This window comes from Anarhichas minor, unplaced genomic scaffold, assembly GCF_050575085.1.
Source record: "Anarhichas minor isolate MPS153535 unplaced genomic scaffold, ASM5057508v1 ptg000041l, whole genome shotgun sequence".
Lineage (NCBI taxonomy): Eukaryota > Metazoa > Chordata > Actinopteri > Perciformes > Anarhichadidae > Anarhichas > Anarhichas minor.
Genome location: NW_027466487.1, coordinates 1,239,693 through 1,257,933, shown reverse-complemented (window position 1 = coordinate 1,257,933; position 18,241 = coordinate 1,239,693). Strand labels below are relative to the sequence as shown.

The 18,241-nt window shown below is 44.4% G+C and overlaps 2 protein-coding genes across 6 annotated transcripts; both read left to right on the top strand.

The window, feature by feature from the left end:
- The first annotated feature begins 836 nt into the window (after positions 1-836).
- LOC142969578 (uncharacterized) lies at positions 837-6,101 on the top strand. 2 transcript variants are annotated; one of them, XM_076109551.1, is made up of 3 exons: positions 837-1,053; positions 2,189-2,315; positions 2,728-6,101. In XM_076109551.1, exon 3 carries the CDS (start codon positions 2,766-2,768, stop codon positions 5,742-5,744), a length of 2,979 nt encoding a protein of 992 aa, XP_075965666.1. In that variant the 5' UTR covers positions 837-1,053; positions 2,189-2,315; positions 2,728-2,765; the 3' UTR covers positions 5,745-6,101. The 2 variants fall into 2 exon arrangements, with proteins under 2 accessions (XP_075965666.1, XP_075965665.1); XM_076109550.1 differs by lacking the exon at positions 2,189-2,315.
- Positions 6,102-7,312: 1,211 nt separating this feature from the next.
- Positions 7,313-17,953, top strand: LOC142969576 (uncharacterized). Of its 4 annotated transcripts, XM_076109549.1 has the most exons (5): positions 7,414-7,529; positions 7,663-7,730; positions 8,048-11,171; positions 12,583-12,708; positions 13,278-17,953. In XM_076109549.1, exons 4-5 carry the CDS (start codon positions 12,592-12,594, stop codon positions 16,755-16,757), a joined length of 3,597 nt encoding a protein of 1,198 aa, XP_075965664.1. In that variant the 5' UTR covers positions 7,414-7,529; positions 7,663-7,730; positions 8,048-11,171; positions 12,583-12,591; the 3' UTR covers positions 16,758-17,953. The 4 variants fall into 4 exon arrangements, with proteins under 4 accessions (XP_075965661.1, XP_075965662.1, XP_075965664.1 ...); XM_076109546.1 differs by lacking the exons at positions 7,414-7,529; positions 7,663-7,730 and adding an exon at positions 7,313-7,412; XM_076109547.1 differs by lacking the exon at positions 7,663-7,730 and having other exon boundaries at positions 7,395-7,529.
- Positions 17,954-18,241: the final 288 nt, after the last annotated feature.

Below are 18,241 nucleotides of genomic sequence, written 5' to 3'. Positions count from 1 at the left end.
GACGGATGACGCAGGAAGAAAAATAGGTTAGAGGTAAACAGTTTTACCCCTGACTTGTTCAGGCAAACTCCATGTGCCTTAAAAAGATGTATGCGCTCCCAGAAAAGGTAGAAATTGTTGATAAAATGTACTGAATGGTCAGTACATGCAGTTGACAGCCGTTTGTTCAGTGCAAACAGCCTGCTGAATCCTTCATCTCCTCCTCTGACTGGTGGAAGAGGGCCACTGATAAACACCTCAGCCTTGACAGAGCTGACTGTGTTTAACAGATCAATAAAGTCTTGCTTCAGAACTTCAGACTGTTGTTTCACAATATCACAGCTTCCTGTATGCACAATGATGTTTTTCACCGTGGGGTGGTCAGCCACGATGTCCAGGATTTTGTCTCTCATGTTAGAGACCATATCTTTCGGAAAGTCAGGCTGATAGTGGATGTGTTCTGAGATTGGATTTGTATTCATTATCTTCATTTGTGCCTGAATATGTGTCTCAAAGACGATATTACATCAAATATTGGTAATTGACTAAGGTATGCTTCAGGGCCGCCCTGGGGAAAAAAAGGTTTTATGTTAGACATCTGGGTAAATTTGTGATAATGCAACAAAAAAAAGTTTTCTAAATGTGTAGTATGCTCGGTATACATTGTGCATTATTTCAGTTGCATGTGAGAGAAGTTTGACTTTAGGGCTTCAGGAAGGAGCCCGCAATTGCAACTGTGGCCGCAGCGCACCGCGGCGCAGCCCTGGATGGGCGCAGCCATGGCGCACCGCCTCCATCCATGCGCACCGCGCCGCCCAGCGCTTTTCCTAACGGCGCTTGGGTGAAGTGCGCATGCGCTTTATAAACCCCACGAGACGCTCTGTTCCGCGCCTGCCGCAGCTGCAGCTCTCGACTCGATGCCTCCTCTTGGCACAGCATCACATTTGTTAACCACAGAAGCGAGCAGAGCCGGGTACAGCAGAGCCGGGTACAGATGTCTGCGGGGCCATTTCGTCTCCTCCCGCACAGTCACTTTGAGGAAAAACCCCAATGCTCCGTATGCTCCTGAGGCTGGTGAGTAGGCTACGTGAAGATAATGAACGGTTGGTCATTGTGCAGGAAAAGCTGCTCCATATGACATGGTAGCTAACGTTAGCTTGTAAGTGTTAGTTATCCCTTTCTCTGGCCTTCCCCCTGGTTAGCTTTCACTAGCAACCCCCTCTGAGATGTTTCAACAAGACCTTGGTGGTTGTGTGCGCTAGAGGGTCAGATGCCAAGCTAGCAAACGGTAGCAGATGAATAGTGCTCGTGTGAGAAGCTAATTGGCGTAATATTAGATCTTGTAAAAACGATACTACGTGATGGTAGAGTGTGTTGTTGGTAAAACAACGTCCCTATACTCGTTAGCATTGTGGTCATTAGCAGGCTAACGTACACTTGGCTTGAGATCCCCAATATTCTGGAGGTAACTGGCGTGTTTCATCTTGGCAGCGGTTCTTTGAGTGTTCAGTTCCACCTTATGTTCGGTGGTCTGTGCTTCAGCTTAGTCACATAATTCAAGCCGCGTTTGAGGCTCTCCTCCCCCGGTAATGTCATTTTCATATTTAGATCTACGGGTTTAAGTTCATGCTGTGCTCTTGTTTTGTGTGTGTGTATTTTTCCTAATCAAGCAACAATATATTCTAATCTGTAAAGAGAGAGGTCTGAACATGCCTAAACGTCTTTCAGGAGGAGCAAAACTTTAAGAATAATCAATTCCGACTCATGTATTGTAATTTGCATGCAGAGCAGTCTAAGAACACTAAGCAGTAAAAAAGTAGTCCTTCCTGTTCTACAGGTTCTACAGGATATTCTGGTTCTAATAATTAGTCTGTAGTAATACGTTTTACATTATTTGAGTTTTTTATATTACTTAATGTGTATATTTTGGGGGTGATTACAGATGAGAAAACAGGATATTATTTCCTCAAAATTAAAAAAATATATATATGAATGCATTACATGGGCATACTTGTCCTACAAATTATTTTTGATCAACAACACGGCTATGTTAAGACTGCCACGGTTAGACTCCGAGCCAAGATCACTGTATGCATGACTGCATGGTTGTTCCCTGCAGGTGTGGAAATACACCTGGAGGCTGCGCATGCTATACAAAGCCAGTGGAAATGAGGCCTAAATCTGCAGGGATGTGATCCCATTTCTGCAGAAAGACCTGATGGATTTGCTGACCATGGGCAGGCGGGGGAGTGTCTCTTGTTGCAATCCAGGGCAGCTCTCAGTTGCTCTGTTGAGTTGGATGAAAATGCAGGCCAAGGCAGCACTGGCTAAGCATGGTGTGTTCTTCATCTTTGCAGGCCTACAATATAGGGCTCTTTGAATCTGACCAGGCATTGTTCCGGCTGGACCCTTTTGCTAAAACCCCGCCTCAAAATGTTTTGTAGGAATGTTAAATTGTAATATCTCATTACACAAACTATATTGCTCGTCGTATAGTGCAATGCAAATTGACACGTTTCTTTAAAAAACACAAAATATGAAATAATATTACAATAGTTTTCTCATGCTTGTTTTCCATCGATGTAACCACGTTTAAACCGTGTTTAACTGTGAAACGAATGTGAAAATATGTTTTGTATACAGGTATCCTAGTAGAAGGTTAAAAAACATATTTTAGCAAATTGTGATTGTGTGTCCATTTTCACTTGATGACATTGTTTTTGTGTATGTTGTGTATGTGATTTACAGACCACAACACCTGGATTGCCTGATACGTTTTGGCTGCCATGATGCTCGGGTTACAGGGAAGTACTTCGACCCCCAAAGTGTACCGTTGTGTGGCGTGTTCTGCCACCTTCACTGGATTGGCCTCCTTGCTTGTACATCAGGCGACCCATGCCGGTGCACTCTCCAAGGTCCCTGCCCCTTCACAGCCCAACATCAGCCCACGTCAAACACTGTTTGCAAGTATGGACTCGTCTACTGAGCTCCCCAATCCACCGGCACTCTTGCCCGAGAGCCACTCTCCTTTTTTTATTTGTGATTGTGGAGAGGAGTTTCAAGACTTCAGTCTTATGCTGCAGCACAAGCGATCACATGTCGCTCAGCCACAGCTTCTGCCACCTCTGGATAGTAACAGTGTTCTCTCTAGTGGAACGGGGTGTGAGAAAGTCTTTCCTTCCCCGCATGTACTGTTCATTCCAACTGTGACTCAGCCGGGTTTGGTTCTGAGTTGCCCCTCTACCTCAAGGTTTCCAGCTGTCAAACTACCCACATTAACGGACCATAAAGCAGATGTAAGCCTGGAGGATGGCATTTCCATAGTAACCGCTCCTCAAGGCCAGTGTACACCCCCTCAAGATCAGAGGAAGAAACCACTTGAGACCATGTCGGCCACAGCAGAGCAAATACCAGAGACTGTGGAGGACATTTGTTTGCAAGACAAAACAAATTCTGTTCCCAGCAGCGAAAAGCACGACAGTTTGCCCAGAAATAACTCCCTAATGAAGTTGCTTGCATCAGCATACATGAAGCGATTTCAACCCCCTCTGTCACCGACTCAGAACAATAACGCTGTTACCCCCAAACAAGAAGTTGTCCCTGTTGATATTACGCCAGTTGCAAAACCTGAGGTGTCCCCGATAAACGATCTCTCGATTGAACAGCTGAGGCGGCTTCTCACAAAACCCGGTATAAAGACAAAAGCTCCATCCATCAGCAGGATTCTTGAGGTCAGTAAGAAAAGGGTCGTCTCTCTGACAAAGACTTTATCACCTGTTGTGCTTCTTGAAACCCGTCAGAAGCTCCTGGCTCCTGGCAGTAACGGCCCATATGGGAGATATCAATGTGGCCGCTGTCGGCGGGTGTTTCAAGACTTGGACAAACTGACAGAGCATCATTTCTTGCACAAAAAAGAGAGGATTAAATGTTGTCGTCGCTGCAAACAGCTCATCATTGGGCGGCTGCCTCTACCTGACAATCACGTATGCCCTCAGTTAGGAAACGCAACCATACAGCTGTCAAGCTCTTTAAAAAAAAAGTCTCCTTTTCCCCAAAAAATAGTGCCATTCCACAGTCTAAACAATTCAAAAAAAGTCTTCTATTGTCCATCGTGCAAGCACAGCTATGCACGCAGGTGGAACCTCAAAATGCACAAGTGTCAGGGCCCAGGGTCGGTCCCTTCTCCGCAGGCCACTCCCTCCATTCAAATGCCAGTATTGAGATCAAACAGTGAAGCCAAAACGGATGCTGGATCTCAACTCAACAAGAGTGTTGCCGTGGGCACTGAGGTTACCGGTCATATCAAGGTAGAGGCCACCTCTCCAAATTCCCCACAGTCGGCCTGGACTCATCCGGCAAATAGCTTCTCACCTTTCTGCTCCAACTCTTCCATGAACGAGGAGAAAAAAGAGGCCTCTCTGTGTGGGATCTCGCTCCAGCAAGGACAAGAAAACAGCAGCTGGGATGCAGCAGAAGATGATGATCAAGACAGTGATGAAGGAGAGTGGACGATACCCTTGGATGATGAAATGGAGGTGCTTGGCTTTACAAAGAAAGCTGGCAACGACCCACCGGTGAAGAAGTCTGCAGAGACCTCTAGCCTGCGCTATTTCATCCGAGACGGTGTGAAACGTTACCCTTGTAACAAATGTCAGAAAACCTACAGTCGCCCGTCTACTCTGAGGCGCCATCTACGGCTGTGTGGGTTTAGGCCACGTGGACCCGTCGCACAGAGCGGCGGTCAGAGTGGCGGTCAGGGTGCCACTCTGCTAACCGGCAACAATATGAAACCAATGTTTGCTTGTTTTGTCTGCGGTAAGACCTTTAACCGCAAAGATAACATGATGGTGCACAGAAAGAGATGTCAGTTGCAACAAACAATGGAAGATGCTGCACAGGCGGACAGACGGCCCGTGCAGCAGACCGTGTCGGCCGTTGCAACGGACTGTCAGACCAAGGAGGACGACGACGGAGGCAACTGGGGCATCATGTCACTGCCCTCCGTGCTTCCACGGAGGGTGACGTGCGAGTGTGGGGTCGGATTTACATCCCCAAGGCTTCTCCTGGAGCACTTGCAGAAGCACGCACAGGAATCCTACACGTGTCCAACTTGTGGAGAGACTGTTAATTCCTGGGCGGACTATGAAGTTCATCTGCAGATCCACATGCACCCTCATCACCAGCTGCTGAAGGGACTTCAACCACAACGATCACAACCTCTGCTACTTAGATTTCAGCAGCAGCAGCCTAAGCAGCAGCAGCAGCCATCTCGGTCAGTGCGTCAGCCTCCGCAGAAGCAACCGCGCACAGAGCAGGCTTCAAATCCAACCAAGAAGCAGCAGCGGATTGTGTGTGCACGATGCGGCAACACTTTCGCCACTCGCTGTTCCCTGCGAAGGCACTTATCCTGGAATCGATGCAAAGGTGTGCGGGCCACAAATCCCACAAACCCACCCAAAGCGTACCACTGTTCCCACTGCAACTCTGACTTCCCAAACTCCATCAGTCTCATGTTTCACCAGAGGAGTGGGGCTTGCAAACCCGCCATCAAGCCCGTGCGTTGCCCCGTTTGTCTTCGCTGGTTCGGCACCGTGGACGGATTACAGAAACACCTGCTTACTCACAAACAGTCTGAATCGTATCGCTGTGATGTCTGTCAGGGTACTTACCCAAACCTGAAATCACTCAAAAACCACCGCAGGAGGATTCATCGCATCATGGCTGGAGACACGAAGCCCCAAACACAAGAACAGCTGACTTCGTAATGACCGCGAACATGGGAGCGGTGCACATAAGAACGGATCCCTTTTTATTAGAGCTCATTCTTTCCATATGTGCCAATTGTAGTGTTTTTGTGACACTGTACAGCCACCAGATGAGTGTATTTTTGATTTATTATGAAGTGTGTAATTGTAGTTTGTCACTTAAAGAAAAAAATGGGGGGGAAAAAGAACCGTGGTGTACAGTACATTTTTAGTTTTGTCAAGTTAATCTCTTTCTATTAAATAGCTTCATTAGCCTGTAAATGTTTCTTGACATTTGGTAATCAAACTTTTCTCTCAGAGTTTGTGATGTAGCTGATTGTTGTTCCTGGTGTTAATAAACATACCAGTTGTAAAACATGTTGTCGTTTTGTGTGGTATGGGACCGAATATCTCAAATGCAAGCCAGTAAATAACTCTTGTTGCAGCCATCCTTGTTTTATGTGCTGGCTTTTTTTTTTTTTTTTTTTTTTTTTTTTGTGCGAAGTAATGCTACAGATTTATTTGGAACTACACACATATAGACATTTCTTTATGTGCTGGCTTTTACTCATCAAAATTATACAGATAGTTTTTGTTAGAAAGACATTTTCAGCTTATGTATGCAAACAAATAAATGGCGTATAGTGTCTCTGTCCCGGCTGAATGACCAACATCCCAAGGGCCCCTAAAAGCTCCAGGTTTACTTTGACTTTGAATATTCACAAGTCTGTACAACACAATTAAAGCATAGCATCAGCTGACATGGTACAGGGTGTACCTTAAGGTGTCTCATACTTTATTTCTGGATCTTCAGACAGTTTTGAGGACCATCTTTGTCAAATTTTTTGATTCATTTAACTTAATGTACTTTAATCAAATTACCACACAGCATATCTGTTGCTCATCAGTATTCCAGTGTGCTTTATCACAGCTAGCAGGTTAATCTGGCCATATGTTTAATTAAATGTAAGGTTTTTAAACAAACTACTCTTACAATAGTACTCGAGTAATAAAACCATATTTTTTGTCTTCTCACAAGTGTTGATTGAACTGAATTACCATCTCCCACTTCAGCAGAAGCCCGATAATTGTTTTTATCAATATAATTTAAAGGAAAATCCAAACAAAGGGTAGGAAATTGAGTTTTCCCTCCTTGGGGATGGGATCACAAATGCTTGCACACAAGGTTTATTTAATCAAAATTCTGTAAACTTTAATTTGATCCTAATTTATATTCAACGCGTTTATGTAATCCATCTACAGCTCTGTCAATGCCTCTGAAATGGGATACATATAATAAGTACTCTAAAAATGAAAACTGTGATAGTCACTGCTTATTTTCACTGGCAGAAAACAAAACTAAGCGGACTGTAGAAAAACTACACTGGTAGGGAAATCTGACCGTATTGTCTAGGGCTGTGTCCAACGTCAGGAATGACCTGCCAGCCTCATAGTAATATTATTTATATTGCTTTGTGTAACGCAGACTAAAACCACCCAGCAGAACTACTGCACTAATAACATCAGAGGTGAATCAGCACCTCCGGTCGACAGGTGTCACTGTAACGATGCAGAACACGGACGTGTTGCTGTAGAAGCGCGCCATCCGTAGAAGAAGAGTGGGCTCTTTCCTCTTGTTTTTTTGGTGTGGCTAGTGGGCTAGCTGCCACCTACTCGGTCTAAATACCGGTAAGTTTAGCCCGAATGTGAGTGTCCCACGAAACGACAATCGACAAGCTTTGTGCGGTTTTGTTGCAAGGACAAACCATAATATTAACACGCCGACACTTTGACATTTATGTGAAGGTAAGCTAACGTTATTGTTCGTGAGCTAGTTGAGGCTAACGTTAGCATGCTAGGTTTTAAGCGAGGCAAGGGCGCGTTAAACTAAATTACGGTATAAATTGTAAAACGTGTCTAGCTAACGTATTTTTTCCAGATATTAAGCAGTATGGAATAATAGTATAGTAAATATGCCACCCCAGTAATTGGATGGATGACTCTACGGTATGTATTTCACAACCTATGGGTGTATGATATAGAAATAATCTGGTTAACGTTAATGAGTTTAAGACTTTTATTTGTTCGTCTCCTAAGTTTCGACTCTCTTTCAGAGTCGAGCAAATGTTCGGAGGAAACTGTAAGTGATGTTGAAAGTTCCAGTCATCTCTCCTTAGCTTAGCATGCCGTTGTGTGTAGCGGTTAGCATAGCTAGCTCCTTATTCAGATAGTATCAGTCACCATTAAACGATGAGGTAACGTCACAACTGAATCACATATTTTTCCATGTTTTTTTTAAATATATTTTTGTTTATATCCGACAGCAAAGCTGCTCCAGAGGGCTCCACTCAAACGGTGAACAGACTTAGCCTGATGATGGAGAGGGGAAGTGTCCTGGAGGACGGCTTGGGCAGAGACTTGATGGACGCAGGACGGTTTTGCTTCAGCTGTGAGCAGATATTTGCAAATCGGAAATGCCTCGAGGAACATTTTTGTACCGCTGCGAGTCACATCTGCTCCTGTGGAACAGAGTTTGTTGAATACAGAGACATGGTGGACCACAGCGCTACACATGAACCGGGTCACCAAGTGCTTGATCACGGAACAATAAAGAAGCGCAGAATTGAGAAGCGCATACTGGAGGAGCAGCAGCTGAAGCGACTGCAGACCGGTGAGGTGGTCTGGAAGGTGCCGGTGAAGCCCATGTTGTCCTTTACATCAGCTGCTATGCCACAAGTTCCGACGCAGTCTACGCAGATCTCACAAGTGCCTCAATTGCAGCACTCTGTGTCACAAGCGTCTTTGCCCCCAAATCCCCATGAAAAAGATATGCAGAACATTTTTGCAGGTGTAGGTGCACCTACAGTGGATCTTTGGACAGTTTACCAGCCTATTGTGTTGCTGCAAACAATGCGCAAATTTAACAAGACACAGCCTTACATATGCGCTAAATGCGGGCAGTGTTTTGTAACACGGGCTTCCCTCATCTCCCACCACAGCTCTCATGTCACAGATAAAGTTGCTGGCTGTATAGGATGTGGGCTGCTGCTTTCCAGCAAGAAGTTAGTGCCTCGCTTCCATGTTTGTAAAGCACCCAACACCCCCACTACCAAATTCAGAATCATCACCGCGAGACCGCTGGATTTGAAGACGGCATCTGTAGCCAGTACAAACAGGAGTCCGAGTGCTCATGGGCCTTGGGCCACTTCCTATCTACAGTCGAAAGGCCAGAGTCCCAGCGCCGCCGGTAAAGGCAGTCGATCGCCTCTTATGACTTCCACCCTGCAGTTGGAAAATAAGAAAATCGGTACATACAATAAAAGCAAGCAGAAACCCAGGCCTTATATCACTGCCCCCCTTCCGTCGATGAGTCGGAGTCCCAGTGCATTCAATAGAAGTAGCCAAGGGCTCACTGCCCCTCCCTCTGTGCAGCTGAAGAGGCCCACACAATCTGCATCAGGTGTACCAAGCAAACTAATGCAGACGTCCTCTGCATCAAATGGGTTCCCGTGTCGAGTCTGTCATCTTCCTTTTGAAACTGCGCAGCTGCTACAGAGGCACAAATGTGCCAAAGCCCACGAGTTTATGGCAAAGCACGTGCGAGCTGGCAAACATTACAGACTAAAGAGGGTGACGCCGGTGACAAGTCCCAATGCGGCGCAGATGAACGGGGAGAGAAAACTCGGGGTTCCAGTTTCTGGTAACATCAAGAAAAACCAAGTCCTGGCTGTCGGTCTGGACAAAGGGCAAGGGGCGGTTCCTATGAACGGGAAAACAGGAGTGAATATGGACGATGATTGTTACATAGTGGAAAGCGGACCAGACAAATCTGCTGAGATGATATACCAAGTAACCTCCTCGGTCCCTATTAAGACTTGACACAACTAGAGAGGCAAAATCCAATTTGCATGTCACATTTTATGTTCATGATGGACCAAGAGCATAAAGGCAGTCCTGTTTGAAGAGCATCTACTTGTTTAGCGTCACTGTACAGGAACAAAATGCTTTCTGGCTTTTGAAGATAAAGTAGTGTAGGATTACTAGTGACAACAAACATGCATCTTAATTAAGCTGGATTTCTTTTGTCAATACTGTAAACAGTCCAATAATGGTCCCCATGAAATTGTTATAGATAATGTAAATCCATAAAGTTAATCATCAAAACCTATGTGCTTAATTTACCCATGTTTGGTGGGATAACCAGGTACTGTTTTTTGTTTTTTTTTATATATGTTTTTAGTATGCTCAGAAATGTGATGTGAGGCTGTGTGGAATTGACCAAAATACCGTATGTGTTTTTACCAGCTTTGTCAACTTCACAAATGCAGTACATTATGTTTTATTAAACTATATTTTTAATTTCAGTGTGTGTGTTTATGGGATAAAGTAGCATGTGATGTTATCAACAAGGTTATTCTCATGGTGAATGGACTGAGTGCATAAATCTGACCTCGCCTGCAGTGCAAGTACTTATTTTGGCAGTTTGATATGTAATACTTTTAGTACAGTGTCAGTAAGAATATGACACGTGTCAGTAAGGTAAGTGATAATATAGAATCCTAAAAATAAGTTATAGAAATATATATTCGCCCCCTCTTTATTTTTCTATTTCTTCTCTAGTCTCAGCTTCTGATACCGGAAGCTCCTTTTCCTCAGTGATGTAGTGGTCTATCGCATGCTTGTTGTCTGTCTTGCGGCCCTAATCTCCAGCAGAGGGGGCCACACTCAATACATCCATGGGGCCATTTCAAAGCAACAACAAGGCGCTGTGTGAGTCCATTTATGATGAGGTAAATATCCAAAACGTGGATGCGGCGTTCACGTGCTGTTTGTGTGCCTGTAATCTAGAAACCCTGTGTGTGTGTGTGTGGAGCAGAAAACAACGGCGCATAAACACATTTGGGTGGTTGATGTTCGAACTTTGAGATGTGACAGGTGGTAGTTTGTCTACTAGCCGAATTAATGATTGCGATGTGAATCGATTTTTTATTTTATTTTTTACTTTAATGCTTCCTGTCCTCAAACGTTATATCTCACATATCACATTTTCACGTTGTGTATTGCTCCTTCCTTCTACAGAACAAATCATAGTTCCCAAATGTCCCACGCCACCTGAAGCATCCACTCCGTGATTGACACGTTCGGGTTGCTTTGTGCTCGGATCTCGAGTGGCTCACTGCTGCAAACTGCTCTGAAAAAAGAAGAGAAAGCCAAGGTCCAAATTAACAGATCAGCTCCCAGACCAATGCACGATTGTCAAAAGAAAGAAATGCCTAACAGCCACGCAAACGACAGCGCAGACGTTAGCTTTGAGCTAGCCAATGCCAGCTAATTGATCAGCGGTCAGTGAATGGCTACGCAGAGACCAGCCTTGCCTCTCCCACTCAGGCAAGCACTTTGTGTTTACTAACGTTACCAACCGTCGCATCTGGTGACCGCTGTTGAGAGGTATCACACACATACACATGTTAGCTATAAAGAAGGTATTATGAGCTGACATCGTAGTTAACGGTGAGGTTCGTGTGGCCTGTGACGTTAATTAAATGGAGCTAGCAATGTGGCCTCCCAACAGATAACGCCTACATGCATGCTCTTAGTAGCTTTGTATAATAATTAGTAATTAATTAAGCTGTCTGTTGGGTCATATGTGATTGAAATACACGTTAAGTGATCCGTTGGGGGCACGTTTACATCTGTGTGTGTGTGTGTGCGCGCGCGCGCGCTGGCAATCAGCCATTTGCTCAGTGCATCAGAAAGACTCCATGAGATGAGTCTGCAGACATCAGCAGCCACTCTCTATCTAGACACACCGGTGTACTGCATTCATTCAGTCAAGTGGTGCACCAGCTTAAGTCTATGTAACTTTTGTGGTGTGTTATAATGGAGAAAGAGAACGTGTTTGCATATTTCACTTGAGTAAAAGAAGCAATATTACAATGTGAAACATTTCCACAACGAGCTAAACTCCTGCATGAAGATTATTACTAAAGTTAAAGTACAGAAGTATATAGATAATGTTAAAGGATTCATTGTTTTGCTGTTTTTGCTGTTTTTACTTTAATATATTGTTATTGTTATTTCTTTTGTTATTTCTGATGCCTTAACATTTTTAATATAGCATATAGTTGATGAATAAACATCTGGGCAGATTATTCTGTATTGATACGTCATCATTTATAAAAAATGTGTAACAGTAACTCATGTAAAAGTAATGGAGGCAAGTACAATATTCCTCTCTGAAATGTAGTGAAGCGTTTGATAACCCTGAAGTGGTATTACTCAAAATAAAGTACCAACCACCTCAGTATTGTATTTAAGTTTAGTTCTTGAGTAAATGTTCTTTCTACCACCGGTTATGTCAGATAGGAAAGATTTTCCCAACTCCACAGTTCCCCGTAGAATGAGTCACCAATCTGCTACGTGGCTATCTCTCTGGACAGATGTCTCATTTGGCAGTAACTAACAATTTCTGTTTTTATTCGTGGGGAAACTCTGAAGTCTGGCAAAGCAACGCATACTAATCCAGAATAAATCTGCCCGGTGATTGCTTACAGCAGGCTTCTCTCTGTAGACGCCGCTGCTTGAACCTCTGATTTGTCAGTTTGTCACATAAACCGACTTAACTCTCCTGAAGGAGTTGATCAGCTGTATGAGCTTTGAACACTCGTAATGCAGCCATCCACTCCTAAGTTATAGCGACAAATGGCCGATGCATGCAGTGTATTCAAGCCAGCAGTAATAATAATAATAATAATAATAATAATAGGAGAGCTAGTCTGTTAAAGGTATTGTGTCGTGATTTGTGTACACATTCCTGTTTTTACGAGTTACAGCCTCCTTGTCACTGTTTAATTCACAGACTCTTGACATGGGGAGTAAAATGTCCTTCAGCAGAGGAAGCAGTGACCAAGATACAGTCTCTGAGTTAACCTCCGCGCCGTCGCATCCTCGCAATTCCATTCATGCGCCTTTGGACTGCAAGCAGGTAGTTAGTGAGAGAGACAAACGTTATGCTGTCTATTACAGGTTACAGCCCACTTTCTGGATTAACCTACGATTGGAACATTGATGCATTTTTATGTATAAACACTTTTAAACTTGAGGGCTCTTTAAGGACTATGTTTCTTTTTTTTTAATATTGTTTTTGAATATATCACATTTAGACTATTTAAGTGTGCAGTGAATCATTTTGTTATGTTTATGTTGGTGCTACGACATCCAGATGATGGGAGGACAGTTCCTAAATAAACACATTAATATTTAATTATACACTTTTATTGTATTTTGAGAGATGCATTTGTTTGTTAATATATGTAGTTTTCTAATTTGCCATGCATATTCATGAGCATGTGGTCTTCTACTGTACTCCTGGTTGCTTCAGGGTTTACCTGCATACATATAGACGTTAACGCCACAGAACTAATTATGACAGCGTTAACACTTGTGTAGATGCATGTTGTTTTGGACGTCTTTATATTTACAGCATTTTAGAAAACTTATACCATTTCTACATTTGTGACAAATGCAGTTTGTTTTTTTCTTTCTTTCTCACAGATGCCTGAAGACAAGAGAGGCAGCGAGGAAGACGTGGACTCTAAGTGGGGAGAGGAAATGAAAGCAGCAGAAGTGACTCAACCTGCACCTGAATCCCACTCATCGGGGCAGGTGGAGTCTGAAGGCCGACTTAACTCTGAAACAGCAGGCGGAACAAATTGTCAACACAGCGAGCACACACCTTCACAGGCAGAGATGGAAGCGAAGTCTCAGACGCCCGCAATTGTGTGCAGCTCTACTACAGACAGCCGTGGACAGCCTGTGGAGGTCCACAAGAAACGTGGCCGCCCGCGTAAAATCAAACCGCTGTTGACTAAAGGCAAAAAAGATCCAGGTTCGGCTGGTTATGATGCAGTTCAACATAAGGAGATAAGCACAACACTTCCTTTGCCAAGAGTCGTTCCCTTAATCAGTAATTCACCTCATAATGAGATGTCTGCTCTTCATACTGTGTCTGATGGTGAAGTACAAGATGTTGTCCCCGTGCTGCCAAAACGAAAAAGAGGCAGACCCAGAAAATCAGAGATGGCAGCTTTTAAAACTATGGTTGTTGAGGCTGCTGCTGCCAGTGCTCCTGCTGCCGCTGCTTCTGTTAATAGTGTTAGTGGTCCTGCACGGCGCCTGAGGAGTAGAGGTGAACAACACGCTTCGACACAGGAAGGAAAGCCGGAATCAGCAAGCAACGTAGACCCCAAACCAACTGAGGGGACGCCTACAGAAAGTAGTAATTCATCGATCTTTCAAGGTGTTAAAAGAAGAAGATCTAAACTGGCTGATCAGCAAGTTCCAGCTAAAGTGTGCCGGCTGGATGTTTCCCAGGAGGCCTCGTCGCTGCCGACCAACGACACCGGCTGTGGGGAGAGAGCAGAGACTGATAAGCAGGTGGAACTAAACACTGACAAACAAGAGACTGATACGGATGGGAAAAGCGGTCAACTGTACCAGCAAGAAGGGCAAGAGCAGCAGACGGAATTAAAGGAGGTCGCATCACCGCAAAGAAAACTGAGTTCCCAGCCAGCAGCTGAGCCTGAAGTTATTTCTTCAGAGGGTTTGAATAGTCTAAAGGTGGTAAGCCCGACTCAGAGCGACGACCCTGTGAACATGAAACAGTCTGCCGACGTGAATGGCAGCGAGGAGTCACAATCAAAAAGCGGTCTCGGATCCCCAAAAAACTCGCCGAATGCACAGTCCTCCAGCACAGATTTTGTGACGTCCTCTGAGCAACCAGCTAAAGCTGTCGGAGTCCCACCTGCTGTGAAAGCCGAGAATGTGGAGGTAGAGCTGGGTCATTTAAATCCTATCTCAGAGTCAAATAGTCCGAAATCTTTACAGTGCAATGCCAACACCACAGTTAAAGCTCAGGGTCCAAACAGGGCCTTCAGGCGCAAGAGAGGCGGCAAGAGGAGGAGGAGAATACGGAGTGTTTTGTTACAGAGAGAGCAGCTTGTAGAGGCTCATAAAAGCAGCGATGACGCGCAACAAAATACAGACTATGGTGACGAGTGTAAGGAAGCCGGCTCTAAGGTCAGCTACATAAAAAAGGGGGCGAAAACTCTTTTAAAATGTGGTTACTGTAGTCAGACCTTTAAATTTCTCTCTCAGTTCATCATACACCAACGCATTCATACAGGAGAACGGCCTTTCAAATGCCCCGAATGTGACAAAGGTTTCAGCAAAAATTCGAACTTAAATCTTCATCTCAAGACGCACAAAAAGAGCAACATATATCAAAAATGTCCATTTTGCAAGATCAAATTCTCCTGCTCTGAGTATTCCTCCCACATGAAGATGCACGCACGAATGCTGGACCAGGACTCCGAGAACAACAAATCTGAGAAACACAGCCGAGGGGAGGACCACGAAAACGGCGAGGGGCTTCGTAGACCCGTTCCACAAGAAAAGAGGGAACAAAAAGTGTGCCAGTACTGCGGTAAAACGTTCCCGTTTCAGTCGGCGCTCATAAGACACGTGCGTGTCCACACGGGAGAGAAGCCTTATAAATGTGATATATGTGGCAAAGCTTTCGGTCAGGCCTATTTCCTCCGTGTCCACGAGCTCACACACTGGTCCGTGAAGCGGTACAACTGCACACGCTGCGAGAAAGCATTCACTCATTATAGCAACGCAAAAAATCACTCCTGTAGACCTCCAGCAAGCAGTGACGATTCGCAAGCCAACAGGCGCGCAAAGCCTGGACTAACGTACACGTGCCACATCTGCAAGAATGTTTTTGACCATCTGCAGGAGTTCAACGGCCACATGAGAGCCCACACCGGCGCCAAGCTTTATCGCTGCTTGTATTGTGACAAGCTGTTTGGTGTGCTGTCTGAATTTAGTGCCCATCGCAGTCAGTGCAGAGGAGAGAGAAACGCCTCCAGCTCTGCGATAAAGGAGGAAGAGACGATGTCATTGATACAGTACACGGTGCCTGCACTCCGGTGTTCACCGGGACGCAATTCAGCCTCCTCCCTCACAGGTGCAAACCGTGAAACACAGAAGATGACGTCACGGACCAGTGCCAAGAAACGCTTGGCTAACTTAAAGAAACCGTTCCAGTCGACGGTCGTACCGGCTCACCATCTCTCGCACCTCGTGTCAAAGTTAAACAAACTAGATAACCGCTCGGACCCCAAGAAATATTTGTGTCCGAGCTGCGGGCGACTGTTCAGACACATGGGCCGACTCCGAGCCCACATGCTCACCCACGCCTCGGGTCAAAGTTACACGTGTTCCTGTTGCGGCAAGACTCTGGAAAACTGGAAGAAACTGTGGCGTCATCAGAGAATCCATCGACAGAGACGCGGGCGCTTCACTTGTCCTCAGTGCGGGCAAGGGTTTCGGTTTGTGCATTCGTATGAAAAACACATGAGCGAGCACCCGGAGTTCCAGTGGATTCAGGTCAGGCCCAAGAAGGTGTTTCTGCCTTACCAGTGCGAGCAGTGCAGGTGCAGCTTTAATACTCTAGATCTGCTGTTCAGTCACCAGCTTTGCCATTCCTCAACGCACAAGGACTCCGATTTCGATTTATCCATAGACGATCATACACAGTCCAACAAGAAAATGTTTTTCCCTCCCGCAAATAACCACATGGCTGCATTGCATCCAGATCCTGAGGAAAACTACAACGGTCCTCTGGGCCCCTTATCCAAATGTCCAGACCTAGCGGAGCAAGAGTCGCCTCGAGCTCCCACGATTCCCTTTGTCAAAAGTAAAGGTCTTGATTTGGGTAAAGCTCCTCAGCGTCCCAGCAGCACACGTTCGGTCCAAGATAGAGGAACCGGTCGTGACGGAATAGATGAAAACGCACTTGGAAAACCAATTCATCCTTTGAGAACTGTGAAAAGACACGTTAGCCGAAATGACGGCGTATCAAATGAGGCGTCGGCAGACGGCGTTAAGTGTGCCGTGTGTGGCGATGCATATCCCGTCATCTCCGACCTTTATCACCATTATTTGCAGCATGCTAGAGGCCAGTTGTAAAGACCTAAATGCAGATACGTTACTGCCCCTTCTGTGTTCATCATGTTTAACACAGAGGACCCTGTAGTCCTAAAATAAGAACTGTGCAAACACTGTCAGTTTACACCTGGTGAGGTTATGGGAAATGAAATGCATCAGAACATTATGTGGAAGATTTGTTTACAATCGTGTATTCGACCTGTCATGCCTGACCGTTTACAGATTTTGAAAATATACACACGTGAATGTACAAAATGATAGGGACACTTTCTGTTTTCATGTCGTTCATCAAGCAGCTTCAGGTAGAAGCCACGAGCCTGTCGTTAGTTTCTGTAATCACATTTCTGTCCATCAAAAAAACAAACGAGAGATGCAGAGCGTGTCAAAAAAAGATGCTCCAAATATTTTGTACATTCAGTGCATTAGAGCCAGCCAGAGTCAGCCCTGGGATAATATCAGCTTCAACAAAATCAGCATTTGGAAACAGAAACTGTGCTGTTTATTAATGGCTTATTATGGAAAATAAGGTTGTTTAAAACAATGTAATAACCACTGAAACATGTGGAGCCTTCATTTTTCCTCCTGGCATCTTTATTTATAACTGCACTGATCAGAGCGGCAGACGTCACACTGAGTTAATTTATTCGCCCTTATTTGCTGTGAAAGTTTTGTTTTGCAGACCTGACAAAGACCTTGTTTCCTCTATATGTTATAACGCGCCGTGTAGCTGTATAGCTCTACAGATTACAAACACCTCCTCTTAAAACATGCATTGGCTTCATGACCAATGTGAATTTAATTTCAAATGTGTGCATTTCAAATCATGCAGGTCTCGTCTTCCGCAAGTGAACTGTTATTCATAATGTTTCAGAGGAAGTGATGTGTACTCATTTCAAATTAGTTTTGTTCTGGTCTCCAACAAGGACATGCATCAGCATTTTGTATTTACATTCAAAGTAAGTATCGGCTTGACTCGTGCACATGTTTGTCAAAGACTTTGCTCTTTTGTGGACTTTGTAATATAATGGCTGAAATAAGTGATGCTACATTTCTCTAGAAAATACACTGACAAATGCACGTTCCACACCTGAAATACAAAGTGCAACGTTGAACATACTTTCTCACTGCCTTTGAAAAATACTGTTTCATGCTTCAGCATCAGCCTTGATTTTGTTAAGTTTGTCTTAATACCAATAAAGGCCATTTTTGTATTGATATATGATTATGTCTGTCATTTTTAATCTACATTCATGAGATCCTTGAATCATACATTTTAGGTTAAGAAGAAGGTTGTGTCACCAATATCCTTTTAATATTGCTTGATAAGAGAAGTAACTTGTGAATCAACACAATGAGCGGCAAATACAGTAGCTTACAGTTATTACCTGTAGTCTTAAACATCTGGAGTTGGGAGTTGTTTCCGTCACAGTCGATAAAGGAGCTGTGGCATAATTTTTTTAAAGTCCAAATTTATAAGTTTAAGTACAATATGTTTTGCTCTGCCA

Bases quoted from the DNA above. Each gene is read 5' to 3' on its own strand.
- LOC142969578 (XM_076109550.1), top strand. From the start codon at position 2,766: ATGATGCTCGGGTTACAGGGAAGTACTTCGACCCCCAAAGTGTACCGT.
- LOC142969576 (XM_076109546.1), top strand. From the start codon at position 12,592: ATGGGGAGTAAAATGTCCTTCAGCAGAGGAAGCAGTGACCAAGATACA. The intron at 12,709-13,277 runs GTAGTTAGTGAG...TCTTTCTCACAG, and splicing joins CGCCTTTGGACTGCAAGCAG to ATGCCTGAAGACAAGAGAGG.